The sequence below is a fragment of the Jaculus jaculus genome, chromosome 1 (assembly GCF_020740685.1).
Source record: "Jaculus jaculus isolate mJacJac1 chromosome 1, mJacJac1.mat.Y.cur, whole genome shotgun sequence".
Lineage (NCBI taxonomy): Eukaryota > Metazoa > Chordata > Mammalia > Rodentia > Dipodidae > Jaculus > Jaculus jaculus.
The window spans coordinates 141243661-141258237 of NC_059102.1; the positions used below are offsets into that span (position 1 = coordinate 141243661).

Sequence of the window (14577 nt, forward strand, 5' to 3'; positions counted from 1 at the left end):
CAGACACAAAGTGGCCTGGATCTCCACACCTCGCAGTGCCCGCTGCTACCTACGTGAGGACCTCGTAGTGGGAGGAAGACGTGGTGACATCAAAGTAAAAGAGAGACTGACTGAGAGGGGAGGGGATACGATGGAGAGGATTTGTGGAGGGAAAAGTGGGGAAGGGGAGGGAATTGTTATGATTTAATGTATATAATTATGGAAGTTGTCAATAAGAAAAAGGTTTTTAAAAGGAAGCTTTTATTCAGTAGGTCAAAGAGCCAGAGTCCCTGGGTTCAAATCTGACCTCTGCCACTTTCCAGCTGTGTGACCTGAAGCAAGGACTTAAACCCTCTGCGCCTTCCTCACCTGTCCAATGGGACTGAGATTAGCACTTCCCTGAAAGGGGCGTGCCAAAGATGAAATGTGACGGATACCGGCTGTTACCGTGATAGCGAGCGCCCCACTTCCCCCGTGTGGCTCCCCGCGACCTTGGATAGACACACATGCCTGTTAAGGCCCTGCCTAGCATGGTGCCTGCTAGGTGCCTCTGTTGGCTGGGAGTCCCTAAGCAAGCCGCACATTCGCACCTTCAGGCTCCTCCCGGGCCTATCGCTCAGTCTGGAGTCATTCGAGCCCCGTCCGCTCCTAAAGGCTTTCCCTGGCGCTTGTCTTGGTGAGGCAGGTGCCTCCTCTGGGCCCCCACCATCCTGGTCCTCATGACCTTGTGCTCCATGGCCTGCCAAGCTTTGTGTGCAGCCTGTCACTGGATCATAAGGCCAGGCCTGCCCTGTTCTCCCAGGTGTCTAAAGAGCCTGTGATGGTGGGTGTCACACAGTAGGTGCTAGGCATGTAGCTGAACAAGTGAGCCAGTGGATGACCAGAGGGCTTATCTGTGGCCCCTGGACAGCCAGGCCTGAGGCTCAGAGCTGGGTTCTGCTTCTAGTAGTGGGCCCTGGTTGGTGTTGTGAGTCACAAGCCTCAGAATGGGGCAGGGGACAGGAACAGGAATGGTGTCTTGTGGGCAGCCTGGGAGCGAGGCCTCACTTACCCGGCGTCCCTTGGCTCCTCTCATGCCTGGAGCTCCTCGAGATCCTGGAGGGCCCTGTAGGGAAAGAAGGCGCTGGGAGGAGTCCTTTGCCGGCGTGGGAGCAGCCGGGTAGAGGAATGTGAGGAGTGTGCTCAGTGGAGCCCGGTCCAGGGGTAACCCCCACCCCCCGGGCCCAGCAGTCACAGAGCTGAGGAGCTCTGGCCTTGGACATGGCCAGCGCTCCAGAGGTTCTGGGGTGGGCACAGCCTTCCTTAGCAAGACCATTTCTTTATGTCAAAATCAGTAATGACAGGCTACAGGGACATATTTGACAAAATAAACATATTCTATTTGACCAAATGTCTCTCACGCCCACCTAACACCTAGCACAGCCCTGAGGTTGTTTCCACCTGGGTGCCCAGTGCTCTGGGGAAGAGGGGCTCAGACCTCAGACCTGAAGAGAGCTGGAAGAGGGGAGGAGCAGAGAGCAAGGGACAGAACCCGGCCCAGCAAGACCTCTGTTGTCTCAGTTTGATGAAAAAAATGAGACAGGCCTTATGGTTACACCTATAATCCCAGCACTAGGGAGGCTGAGGCAGGAGTTCAAGGCCAACCTAGTTTACAGTTTCTTAAACTGTGGTTTAGTCACTCCACATGGGGTCACATAACATAAGGTGGAAGCTGTGAAAACTTTGGCAACAGTTAAAGGTTTCTGAACACGTAACCAAAATACGAATTCAAAATCAAATGCATCATGACTCGGAGGTGTTTCTGGCAGCGCCAACCCATGGTGCCGGGCGCGGCTTGACGGACCGTGCCTGCTGTCCAGCCTCATGATGTCAGGGAAAGACATCTGAAGCATCCTGGCTGGGATTCCAGACTACTGTGTGTTGTGAACTGCTGTGCTGTTACTGTATGTACAATTTTCGGCTCTTATAGAAATGTAACAATTTAATTGCAGAAAGCAAAGACTTTTAATATTTGCCTACCATTATTCCTCAGCACTTAAGAATCAAATTAGTATAGTTTTGGATTGTATTATGTTAGAATGTTTGATTTGAAAACGAGTGAGCTGTTGACCTGAGTTTCACCAAATAATAATAATAATAATGAATTTTGATTTGGGATTAAGACAGGATCCCCAACAATTTCTGAAATGATACTAGATATATTTCAGCATTGTATGTATTCATGGAAACACCATTCTCAGCACTAATCTAAACATCAGTCAACTCTAGAAAATGAAGTCATTCTACATCCTGCAGTATCAAAACTTCAGCCAAAGTTAAATTCTCTGTGTAACAATAAACAAGCAGTCCATCTCATTCGTACGCAAACTTGTTTTTAATCTTTAATATGTGATGAAAGGGTATGTATATCAAAGAGTTGTTTTAAGTAAATTTCTTCTGTCTTTCTTTCTCTCCCTCTTTCTTTTTCCTTCCTTTCTCTCTCTCCTTTTTTTTTTTTTTTTTTTAAGTAGGGTCTCACTCTGGTCCAGGCCGACCTGGAATTCACTATGTAGTCTCAGGATGGCCTTGAACTCACTGCGATCCTCCTACCCCTGCATCCCGAGTGCTAGGATTAAAGGCGTGCGCCACCACTCCCGGCTTCCTTTTTCTTTTTCAGTACTAGGGATTGAACCCAGGGCCTTGCACTTGCCAGATAAGTTCTCTTATCAGTGAGCTACATGCCCAGCCTTAAAATAAATTTATTTATAGCTCAGTGTCAGTAAATGTGGTAGGTGTATATCTATGTTATATATCTGTACACCTAGGGTCAGGTACAAGTTTCTCAGGTGAGAAGAGGGTCAAATGGAAGAAGTTTAAGAAGCACTGGGCTGACCTCTTCTTCTACATGGAGTTCCAGGCCAGCTAGGGCCTTATAGTATAATTCTGTTTCCGAGAAAGTAGTAACAATGAAAGAAAGAAAGAAAGAAAGAGAGGGGGGGGGGGAGAAAGAAAGAAAGAAAGAAAGGAAGAAAGACAAGAGAAGGGCAAAGAGGGGAGATGCTGGAGCGGCAGGCGGGGGGACGGGGCGCTGGGTTCTTTGAACTCTCCACACCGGGCCAGCACTGGCCCATGGAGCCTGCAGACACCATGCTCCCTGGCCGGCCAGTCTGTGTTGCTGGCGGGGCTTCCCGGTCCCTTCCAGGGAGGGATCAGCCTCATCCCTGTGTCCCAGGGCAAGGCCTTGTTCCCTCCTGCTGCTTCCACAGTGCTGGGGTGCAGATACAACCCTTGTCCCTCAAAGCCCATGGGCTAATGCTGACGCCCAGGGTAAGGGGCAGCGTCCAGTCGAGCTCGTCAGCAGGTAGGGACCCCGGGCTGGCACCGTGGGCTGGGAGACAGCTCAGTGGGTAAAGTACAAGCAGGAGAAGCTGAGTTCAACGCTCAGGGCCAGTGCAAGCATGCTGGGTGTGGTAGCATGTGCTGATCCCAGCGCTGAGGGCGGACGCAGGAGGATCCTTGAGGCGCTCTGGCCAGAGAGACCCTGTCTCAAAACAAAGGTAAGTGGCGCTCCTGAAGATGTACTTGAGGTTGTCCTCCAGCTTCACACTTATGCACAGCAGCACACATGTACACATGCACCTGCACACACGAGCACATCTGCAATACATGAACACACATAAACACACACACACACACACACACACACACACACAGGCAGATTTGGCCAAAGGCTGGTGGAGATAGCAAAGGTGGGGGGAGACAGGCCATTTTCCAGAGAGCTCCCTCAGAAAGCGTGCAGCGTGTCCCCCTCCCAGAGGTCCTGGAAGCTGGTCTCCATGTGGAGGCTGAGCTGGGCTCTCCACAGACCCCACAGCCCAGGTTGTAATACCAGACAGCAGAGTGCAGCCCCCACAACACTCCTATGTGGTGCTCGAGCGAAAGACCTCGCCTCTGTGGGCCGTGGACTCCCCATCTACAGCACAAGGCCGAGGGGGTTCTCTCCTCCTCTCCTTGACATCGTAGGGAGCTAAAGCAGCTTTCTGCTTTCCTGTAGGTAGGGGAGGCCAGATCTGGGCACTGGACCCAGCTTGGGTCACTGAGTGGCCCTGGCAGGTCCCAGACCCTTCCCACGTATCTCCCCACATGCAGTAATACAACAGGTACTGAAGTCAGAGGTCTAAGACAGAGTGAGGACATACCATGACCAGACAGTGGACATAGGATGGTCAGAGGATTGGCAGAAATGGCATTTTAATGGCATTCGCCCAGTAGATATCACAAACATGGCAATTGTCTGTTATCGGGCACTCGGGAAGTGCATGCATCTTGGGGGCTGTTGCACTCAAGATACCATCTGCTTCTCACTGCAGACTTCTGGTGATAGAATCCCCATACTAACTGACGGGTTGGGAAACAGAGGCAGAGAGCTGATGAGAATGTGACCAATAGCCACACAGCAGGAAATGGGGTGCCCTGGCGGAAACCCCAGGTGTCAGATTCCGAAGCAGGTTGCCGGGCCTCCGTGCTGTTCCGCAGACGGCTAGGCGGAAGGAGCCCCAAGGGATCCACCAACCTCGCGCTCCAGCGGAAGAGGGCAAAAGCAACCTTGGAAGCCCCGTGTGGCCAGTGGCTTAGCACTACACCAGAGCCCAAGCACCGAAGCAGGGCAGGCCGGAGAGGAACCTGGGGGGGCCAGAATCCGCCTTCCGGAGGCCTTCCCGATGTCTTCATGGTTTCCCACCCCACTGGCCTCCCACTGGCTCAGTGACTTCTCCCCTGACCTTCCTTCTCCTGGTAGACAGATGGGGAGACGGACACCCATGGATTAAGGAGGAAGAATTTGATGATGGGCCTCCCTGGGTTCAGGCTTCGATAGGTACCTCCAGGCTAATGGGCTCCAGTCACCCCCACTCTGAACATAGGGCCATAAGAGCTGGTCTATTTCCTACCATCTTTGTATGTGTGGAGCTGGTCTATTTCCTACCATTTTTGTGTGTGTGTGGTGTACAGTGTATTGTGAGTGTGTGCAGTGTGTGGGTGCGCGTGTGTGTGGAAACCAGAGGTTGACAACTGGGTGTCTCCCTCCATTACTGCTCTCCGTGTTATTTACTAAGACAGCATCTTTCACTGAAGCCAGAGCTCACGGACACTGCTAGGCTTGCTAACCAGCTTGCCCTGGGGACCTGCCTGTCTCCAACTCCCAAGCACTGGGATGAATAATGGGCACCACCATGCCTGGCATTTGTCTGGGTCCTGGGGATCCAAACTTGGGGCTTCACACTTACAGTGCAGGCGCTTACACCACTGAATCATCTCCCCAGCCCTTGTTCCCCACCATTATGCACTCCCAGGGCAGAGCATATGCCCAGCACACATGAAGCAGGCTGGAGCAGTTGGTTTTGCTTCCCTCCTTAGCACAGAGAATCGGGATCAAACCATCAGAAGCACCTGTGTTATTGGCCTAGGCTTTAGCAGAACCCATGATTCCCAGCTCAGTCCTGGGGTGGTCCTCCCTTACCCTCCCCCATATCCCTAAACTCCATCCCAATTGGCTCCCAGATACCAAGTGGCTCCCAGACCTAAGCCTAAGTGAACCCTCTTCCCTGAGCTTCCATCCAAGAGCAGAAGCAGAGGGCCTCTAAGCACTTGCCCCAAATTAAAGCAGTGCCCCCCTACCCTGCAATCACCCATGGGGGAAGTACAAAGGACCTCTGACTCCGGGTGCTATAGGTCACAGGCTTGCTGCAGCCTGCAGCCCTTCCCCAGCTCCTGGCCCTTTTTCTAGAAAGTCCTTCAGATACATCTTCTATCATACCAGGAATGCGGGGTCCCTTTACTGCAGGCACCCCTTATTTATCAGAGTCTCTCTGTTCCGAGGTCTGCAGAGCGCAGACTGCCTTCTGCCCCACTGATGACGGTATCCTCAGCCCCATGACCTACACAGATCACTTACTGTGTCCTGACTGAGAATGGCCACAAGGACAAAGGCATTAATGAGGTGACAAGCTGCTCCTGAACAAGGCATGTCACCCCGAAGGGAATGTCAGCCTCAGGGCTTGGTGCAACCCACACCGCCACATTATCACAGCTGTCACAGTGTGCAATAGATTTAGATGTGCAAAATTTGGATTCAGAGAAACTGCAGGATTTCCCCCAGGGAGCCAGCCAGCGAGCAGGGATGGGGTTTCAGCCCAGGTCTGTGACCTCAGGCCTGGATTCCATGAGTTTCTGTTTGCACTCAGAGGACATAAGGGCTTTTCTTACCGGGGGTCCAGGCTCTCCAGGGGTCCCAATACCACCCGATGTTCCAGGATGACCCTGCCAAGGAGGAAGAAAAAGGAAGAGGCAGCTAAAAACATTGGCCCTCCTCCTTCAGCTGACTGTTGGGGACTCAGCCAGAGCCAGGATGGCAAAGGCCAGGCCGGGGATAGGGGCAACTGAGTGTTCTGGCCATCTGGAGCATGTGACGGGTAGAGAGACAGAGCCTACACCCAAAGCTGCAACAGGAGAGGCAAGAGGATGCAGACTTACTCCTTACCATCGACCCCTTGGGTCCAGGTGCACCTGGGGGTCCCATCACGCCACGGTCACCCTGGGACGGAAACATCAATGCAGACAGGTCATGGCTGGGGCCGTGAGGGCTGGCTGTCGGTGCTAAGGGCTATCCAGTGGTGTGTCCATGGTCCCCAGAGTTCCTTCTCATCTCACATGGTCAGATGGGGGCAGGATTTTTCCTACCGGACTCCAGCTTCCCTTATAGGGCATATCCCTCACCCAAGACTGATGCAATAGTTACGAAGCCTCTCTGACCCTGGCCTGCATCACCTGGTGGGCCTCATTAGGCAACCCCCTGGGCTGGGCTTGCAGAGGCGAAACAATCAAAAGGCCTTTCTTTCCCTGTGCATTTCCAGCCAAATCCAGAAGGCAAGCTGGAGGACCAGACTGAACTCCTGCCCTCTGGACCAACTCAGCCAGGTTGTGAGTTGGGGGCAGTAGGCACAGCTACAACCAGAAGGCACAGGCCTGGAGCTCCAATCCAGCCTTGGCTTCTGTGAGGTCCCATTTTTCCTATCTATCCAGAGGGCAAAATGTATTGAGTACCTACTGCGTGCCAGCCCTGTACGTCAGGCCTCAACTATTCAATGAGTAGAACAAGACAGGTCCACTACCATCAGCAAGACACCAGGTTGACAGGAAGATGTCAGGGACCTCCAGGAAGAAGGGGCACCACTTGGAGCAAGCACAGGAATGGGAACCAGAACGAGGCACTTGTACCGGATGTGACCTACTGGTGGAGAAGGAGGCTTTCTTCTAGCAGCGATGCAGGAAGAAAAGGCAGGGGTGGGTGAGAGTGGGAAGAGAGGGCCTGCCCAAGGCAAGGGTTTGTGGGAGAGGTGTGACATAACACATGGGACACTTGGTTAAAAAAAAAAAAGAAGGCCAGAGTTGGTTTGATCCTGAATGATGGTTATACAAGCCATTAGCCCCAGGGGAAGCAGAGCAAATGGAACCCCTGTACTACGTTTTGCAACTTTGGGTGAGTGGTTTATTTCAAAATCCAGTTGAAGGAGAAGGCCGAAGGGAAGCAGGGGGAGGAAGGTAGAAACTGGAAGGTCGGGAACATAGCGATGGGGAGCAAACCACAATGACTCTGCACAGGTAGGAAAAGCCAGGTGAGGCTCAGCCTTAGTTTCCCCATGTGTACAGTGGGTAATGCTGGCTCTCCCACAGGGGGCACCACGTAAGCTTAGACAGAGGAAGGCAGGGCCCCTGGAGGGCCCCTGAGGGGACAAGGGAAGCCACCGACTGATTGGATAACTAGGTTAATAGGTGAAGGTGGCCTTTGGAGATAAACTTGGTTCAAACCCCAGCGGTGACACTTATAATGCAGGTGACTCTGAGTAAGCTATCTTCTCCTACAGAAGTCTCACTGACCTCCTCTGTAAGATGAACATCACCTGAGCAATGGCCACCTGCATCTTTTTAGGAGAGGAATTTTTTCCAACTTTTTTTTTGGTGGGGGGAGGAAAGGTTTCAAGGTAGGGTCTCACTGTACCCCAGGTTGACTTGCAATTCACGATGTAGTCTCAGGGTGGCCTCAAACTCACGGTGATCCTCCTACTTCTGCCTCCCAAGTGCTGGGGTTAAAGGCATGTGCCACCACACCTGGACCCTTTTCCAGCTTCCGCTGCCCACACTGGGCCACACTGGGTGGCTATGAGGATCCAGGTCATATGCATCCTCTGGTTGCCATACCAAACTCAAGAGATACGCTTCCAGATGGTGACAGCAGAAGCCCCAGCGAATGCAGGGACAAGGGACACAGGCTTCTGGAGGGCATGGAATGCCAAGACCAGAGGGAGGTGGTGCAGTAGTTGCCACCCCCAGGCCCTCACCTCTTCAAATCACACAACACACGCTCCTGTGTGCATCCCACCTGCTACGTTAGCTCACCTTTTCACCCACGATTCCCGGCTCTCCAACCAAGCCAACGAACCCCGGAAGCCCCTGGAGGAGACAGTCATGAAAACAAGTGAGGAGTGACATATAGGTGCCGCTGGGCTGTTCCCAGGTCTCTTCTCCTGCTTCCTGCGACCCTGCTGGCTGGTGCTACCCCCAGGAACACTGCCTCTCCCCATCTCGGCCAGGCCTCCTTCCCTGCACCCCCTGACCTGCTAGTTGGGACTACCCCCAGGAACACTGCCTGTCCCCATCTCGGCCAGATGGTTCTGATTTGGAAGCCAAGCGCTGGGGCCACTGCCAGCATCCTGGGAGCCACGCATTCTTCCCGTGCCAGGGGCAGGCTGGAAGCCAGCCACATTTGAAGGGCTGAGGGGAAAGGTTGTGTTGGGAAAATGCCAACTGTCCCTGTCTTCAGGATGTTTTAAAATGAGAAGTAAACCTGCGGACTGGGGCAAAAATACCCTAACAGCCTCTGCTGGAGTTTGACTGGAATTTGGGAAGTGGAGGCCTCTACGGTCTTCTGAGGAGCTGTCTTGCTGAAAGGACACACACACACACACACACACAACACTATATTATGTCTCCTTTGGCTTTTTTAATTCCACTGGGTGACAACAGACTTCTGTGTTCCAGAAGGCTATTCTCAGTTGCCTTGCAGTCAGTGCCCCTGGGCAGGTAGGCATGCATGCACACAGGGTGGGTGAACAGCCCAGTGTGGCCAGCAAGGCAGCACAAGGGGTTGTTGGGACCCACCTTTTCCCTTCTTAAGCACACTGCAGAGAGCGCCTGTGGGGAACAGGGGGGCAAAGGCAGCTGTGGAAGAACCCAGCCGAGCATTTCCGAGATAATTAGAAAACACGGCAGGGGTGGATTTATCCTGTGAAGTCTGCTCCTGGTGTCCCAACTCTGGCCAGAGTGACGTGACTGAGACCTGGAGCTAACAGCCTCCAGGCTTTGTTCTTAGGCAGGAGAGCCAAGAGCCTGCCACGGAGCTGGGGGGGGGGGAGTTGGGAGGGGAGAAGTGCTTCCCAGTTCCTGACACCCACTCTTTCTTCCTTAAAAACGGTTTTAGGGGCTAAGCTTCCTTGACCTCTGTCAATGAACCTCCAAACCCCACGCACCTTCCATCCACCAGAGGCCCTAGAGTGTGTGTATAAGAGGGTAGCCCTCCCTCTCTTGCTGGTACCATCACCGCCTGTGGAGGGGGATTCCAGGCTGCTCCTGGTACCTCAGGCCCCAAGAGTCTTGGAGCAAGCAATAAGGAAGAGGGTTATGGTACAAGCTATGAGCTCATGGCTAGTATGTCACAACCAACCACCAAGTGCATAATTCACGTTTGCAACAGCAACCTTAAAAAAAGGGGGGGGGCAATTGTAGCTCATGCCTATAATCCCAGTACTCAGGAGGCTGAGGCGGGAGGATGGGCTCCAGTTTGAGGCCATCTTGGCTTACATAATGAGTACCAGGCCAACCAGAGCTATAGAGGAAGAGCCTGTTTCAATACATGCATACAAAAGTAATAAATGAATGAGCTAGACTATTTTCAAGGTGACAGCATTAATGAAAACAGATTCCACGTATCATGGACTTACTATGTGCCAGGTCTTGCACTTGGCATGTCATCTATGTCACTGCCAGTCTGCTTTCAGGTTCGTGGGCCCTGGGAAATAATAACAGTCTCTCTCCCACCTCCCGAGTGGTCAGGATGGCACATAAATTGTAGGGGCACTTGGTCAGTGCCAGTTCTCTACCCATTCTGCTTTTCAAAGAGCACAGGGTTAGGATAATGCCCAAGCACACTGCCAGGGAGCAGTCAGACATGTGAAAAGTGCCAACAAAGGGAATAAACACTGCTCTGGGAAAAGGCCCCTGACCAACTGGCAGGGAGAAGGAGGAATTTCATAGCTACTTTAAATTTATGACATGTTGGGTCCTGGAAGGCAGGTGAGTCATAAACCTCCAACAAGAAGCCAAATAGGATCTGAATTAATAAGGACCAGACAGCAAGTACATGTTCCCATGGCCCTCGGGACTCTCTGATGTGCTGTGTGGTGGCACAGCAGGATGCCACCTAGGGAAGAATTAGCCTCACAGGCCCAGGGCAGAGAGGCAGCCCTGAAAGCTGGGGACAGGGCCAGCTGGAGGTCACCAGTGGGAGGTGACATTGTTATCTAAGCAGACACTACACAGTCAGGACTTGAGTCACCATTTTGGGGAAGGAGGCTGAAACGATCCCCACCTCGCCTCTCTATAAAGAGCTGTTATTGGATATGGGGTGTCTCTTCCTCCCTCCACCCCGGGCATTTTGCTGGGCTCTGAAGCTCCTCTGAGGACAAGCTGGCCTGCCTGTGTCTTCAGCTCAAGCACAGCTCAGGGTCGGCACTGGCATGCTTGGCAGCCCTGGACGGAGCTACCAGAAGGCGAGGCTGAAGCCTTGTTCCCAGCACCTAGCACAGGGCCTGGCAAAGCAAAATATGCTCACTGGTAGATAAGGATTTGGAGGGTCAAACAATTTCCCAGCCCATCTGGGAACCTAGAAGCTCTAAGTGTGTGTGTGGCTATGCTATGGAGTGTGAGATCTTGGACAAGCTACTTAACTTCTCAGAGCCTCAGTTTCCTCATACACAAAATGGGAGTAACAACAGTTCCTGCCTCGGGGCTGATGGAGGACTTGTAGGCTTGTGTCTGTATTGGTTGGTATAGAGCCCAGTACTTAGCAGGTGGGCAACAAGGTGGTCCTTACTACAATTACAAAGAGGGTCTGTGGTGTGAGCTTAGGGGCTCTTTCCTGGGGAATCATCTGGTTCTACCACCAGGAACAGAAGATATCTGCCCCTGCCCTGGCTATGCTAGGAAAGGCCGTGCGGTGGTCTGCTTTACACAGGGTACAGGAGCCAGCTGTGCCTCCTGACGCAGACGGCCCAGCGAGCCGGGGTTTTCTCAGGCAGGGTGCCCATCCTTCCCAACCTGGGCTCAAGCCCTGTCCCTCAGAATCATCTGGTTAAGCCTATTTTCCTCCCATGCAGCCCAGATTGCCAATGCCAGGACCCAGGAATTCTTTACCTGGCATTTTTGTAAGTCTATATGACTGGAATTAAGAGGGTTCATGAACTTGAGCAGAAAAACTTACTTTTATTTCCATTACCCTCTCATTGAAGTGTTTCATTTTCCTGAAATATGAGTGCAGCTAACAAGCCTTGGTGGTATTCCTAACTCCTGTGACTGCCCGATAGTCATGCAACTGCCACATGGCAGTCATTACTACAGAGATCCCAAGAAGCATCATTGAGACTCACTGTCACTTCAACACTGAGGTCATTGTTAGTCAGCACGTTAGTCAAGAAGCATGATATGAGCTTAGCATTTATGGACATGGTCCCATAATGCATCTCATGACATTTAATTTCCTTGGAAATCTTTGCTCTTGATTTTATGCATTAAAAAAAATATTCTGGAAGGGGGCTGGAGAGATGGCTTAGCAGTTAAGGTGCTTGCCTGCAAAGCCAAAGGAACCAGGTTCGATTCCCCAAGACCCACATAAAGCCAGATGCACAAGATGGTGCATGCGTCTGGAGTTTCTTTGCAGCCACTGAAGGCCCTGGTATGCCCATTCTTTCTCTTTCTACTGTCTCTCTCTCAAATAAAAATTAAAAATTAAAAAACGACCCTGGGGCCAGGAAGATGCTTTGTGGGTAAAGTGCTTGCTCTGTAAGCATAAGGACCTGAGTCCTGCTCCCCAGTGCCCATATAAAATGCCTGATTTGGTTGTGCACACCGTCTGTAATCCCAACACTAAGGAAATGGAGGGAGAATCCCCTGGAGCTCAGTGGCTAGCTAGTCTGGGTTTGGTGAGAGACCACTTCTCAAAGATGGAGAATGACACAGAAAGACTTCTAACATTAACCTCTGTCCTCCACACACATGCACTCACACACAAAAGAACATGCATATGAACATGCATGCATGCATACACACCACACACATGCACATAAAACTATTCTGAGAAAGAGGTTCACAGACTTCCACTGTTCAGCAAAGAAATTCAAGATACAAAAAATGGTCAGGACCCTGAAGAAAGAGAGTTCCAAGGACCCATTGTGTCCTGGAAGTCTAAGACTTTCAATATCTATTTTCCCGAGGGCCCTACCATTAGCATAACTGTGATCTTAAATTTGCTGATCATATTCCCCCTTTTTATCCAGCCAGAAAATATATCCAGGCTGCAGCAGCCTTCCCAAACTCCTGGCTTCCCACAGAATGTACTTGAATGACACTGGAAAGATTTCAAAACTCTAGGCCTCCCTGGCTCTAATTCCTATCTTCCCCTCAACTGATGTCACAGGCCTTGCAAGGAAGCCTGTCGTATGTGATTCTCATGTCATTGATGGTACTTCTTGGCACAATCAAACCCTTCAGAGCCTCTAGCATCCTCTCTGTTTGAGAAAGCCTTTTTCAGTGTCCCTGGGCAGAGGGTCCTTATTTATAGTAGTGGAATTAACCACATTACTCTACTTTGCTCTATCTAGCCTGGAGTCAGGAAGCACTGGGGCCAAATGGGAGGCATGGCAGCTGCTGACCACACAGCACTTAAGGCTGCTTATCTGACTATAATGATTGTGAGTGTTGAGTCCCAAACCTCTCTTACTTTTCTCTAAGGCAGGGTCTCACTCTACTCCAGGCTGACCTGGAACCCACTCTGTAGCCCTAGGCTGACCTTAAACTCACAACAGTTCTCCTACCTCAACTTCCTGAGTGCTGGGATTAAAAGCATGTGCCACCATGCCCAGTCTAAACTCCTTCTTAAAAATGAGTGGCATATGCCTCTCTTCAGGCTTGGCCTGGCTTCCCAGATAGCTCTCGTTTGAATTTCACCTTCTTCACAATTTAGGGAGGCCTGGACCACAAGAGCCCAGTGAGTGGTTCTATTTCTCTAACCAAGGAGAGCACAGCAGTGATCGTTAAGGGCACTTCTGGTTTAACTCCAGTTCTGGGGATGTAGTCGTGTGATCCTTTGGGACAAATGCACCAAAAACTGTACTTGAAATCAGGCTGTGGGGAAGGACCTTGTATTCAGGGTCCTTCCTTTGAGAGTCACTATATCAGTGAAAGAGCTAGAGGCCTGGCTGTGGTGGAGCACCAGCCTAAGGGACGAGTGGGATATGTGGTTCCTTAGCAACAGGTGTAGAACAGGTAAGAGCACCATAAATGAACCACTGTATTGAGATAGTCACTAACTTACCTGCTCACCCACGGGCCCTGGACGTCCAGGATCCCCTGGTTCCCCCTGCAAAGAAGCAAAGAGGTGGATGGGTCAGCACAGGAGGTGGGATTCTGGACCTCTGAGGAAGTCCTCAGGACCAGAGGACTTAGCTGGCACTGGTGGGGATCATTCAGGAGCCTCTCCAGACAGTGGCTTGGAAAATCCAAAAGAGGCACTAATATAACAGCTCTGCCCCAATGAAACTAGTCACTGATTCTCTCTGAGTGAGGTGCAACGTCCCCAACACCCTCAGTTGAACATCCCCTCTGGGATCTCCAGCAACCTGCTACAGTTTATGAAAGTAGAAACTAAGAGCCACTGAGGCAGAAGGACTGTGTGAGGTCACAGAGCGAGCCAGAAGGAGGATAGAATGGGGAGCTTGGTAGGACTGATTAAGATTCCAGTTCCTACTGCATCAGACTGCCTCCTGCAGGCAGAGCTGGAAATTGCAGGACAAGAGCATCCACATCCTAGGCCTTAGCCCTCAGGGCTTTGCAACCACCTCATAGGCATCATGGGAAGTCTCATCTCTGTGGTGGGCTCAACTTCCCCATCTTTTAGTCTTGGTGGCCTGTCATAGCTTTGCCTGAGTGTTGGCCCCTGCTGGAGTGGCTGCTGCTTCACAGTTGGCACCAGCTGCCCTGATCTCTTCATAATATGAACAGGTCAATAGCCAACAGTTCTGTGAGATAAATCCACCCAGATGTGTCACTGAAACCTAACTCGTATGTGGTAATACCTCAGAGGGCAGAACATGGGCTCAGACTGACAGGAATTTAGCTAGAAAAGGCCACTGCTCACACGACTGGGTTTGAGCCTCATCTTCCCTCAAACTCAAAAACACCATCGGGGACAAGGAGACATGTGCCACTCATTTCCCTGGAGGGAGGGCACCG

At 51.6% G+C, this 14577-nt stretch overlaps 1 protein-coding gene across 2 annotated transcripts in view; it reads right to left on the minus strand.

The window, feature by feature from the left end:
* Window positions 1-14577, minus strand: part of Col27a1 (collagen type XXVII alpha 1 chain) — a 129922-nt gene that overhangs the window by 43479 nt on the left and 71866 nt on the right. For both annotated transcript variants that reach the window (XM_045141753.1, XM_045141752.1), the window contains exons 24-28: window positions 13661-13705; window positions 8413-8466; window positions 6497-6550; window positions 6223-6276; window positions 1031-1084 (exon numbers count right to left, since the gene is read on the minus strand). In XM_045141753.1, the coding sequence (XP_044997688.1) occupies window positions 1031-1084; window positions 6223-6276; window positions 6497-6550; window positions 8413-8466; window positions 13661-13705 (261 nt within the window). The remainder of the gene's footprint in view (window positions 1-1030; window positions 1085-6222; window positions 6277-6496; window positions 6551-8412; window positions 8467-13660; window positions 13706-14577) is intronic.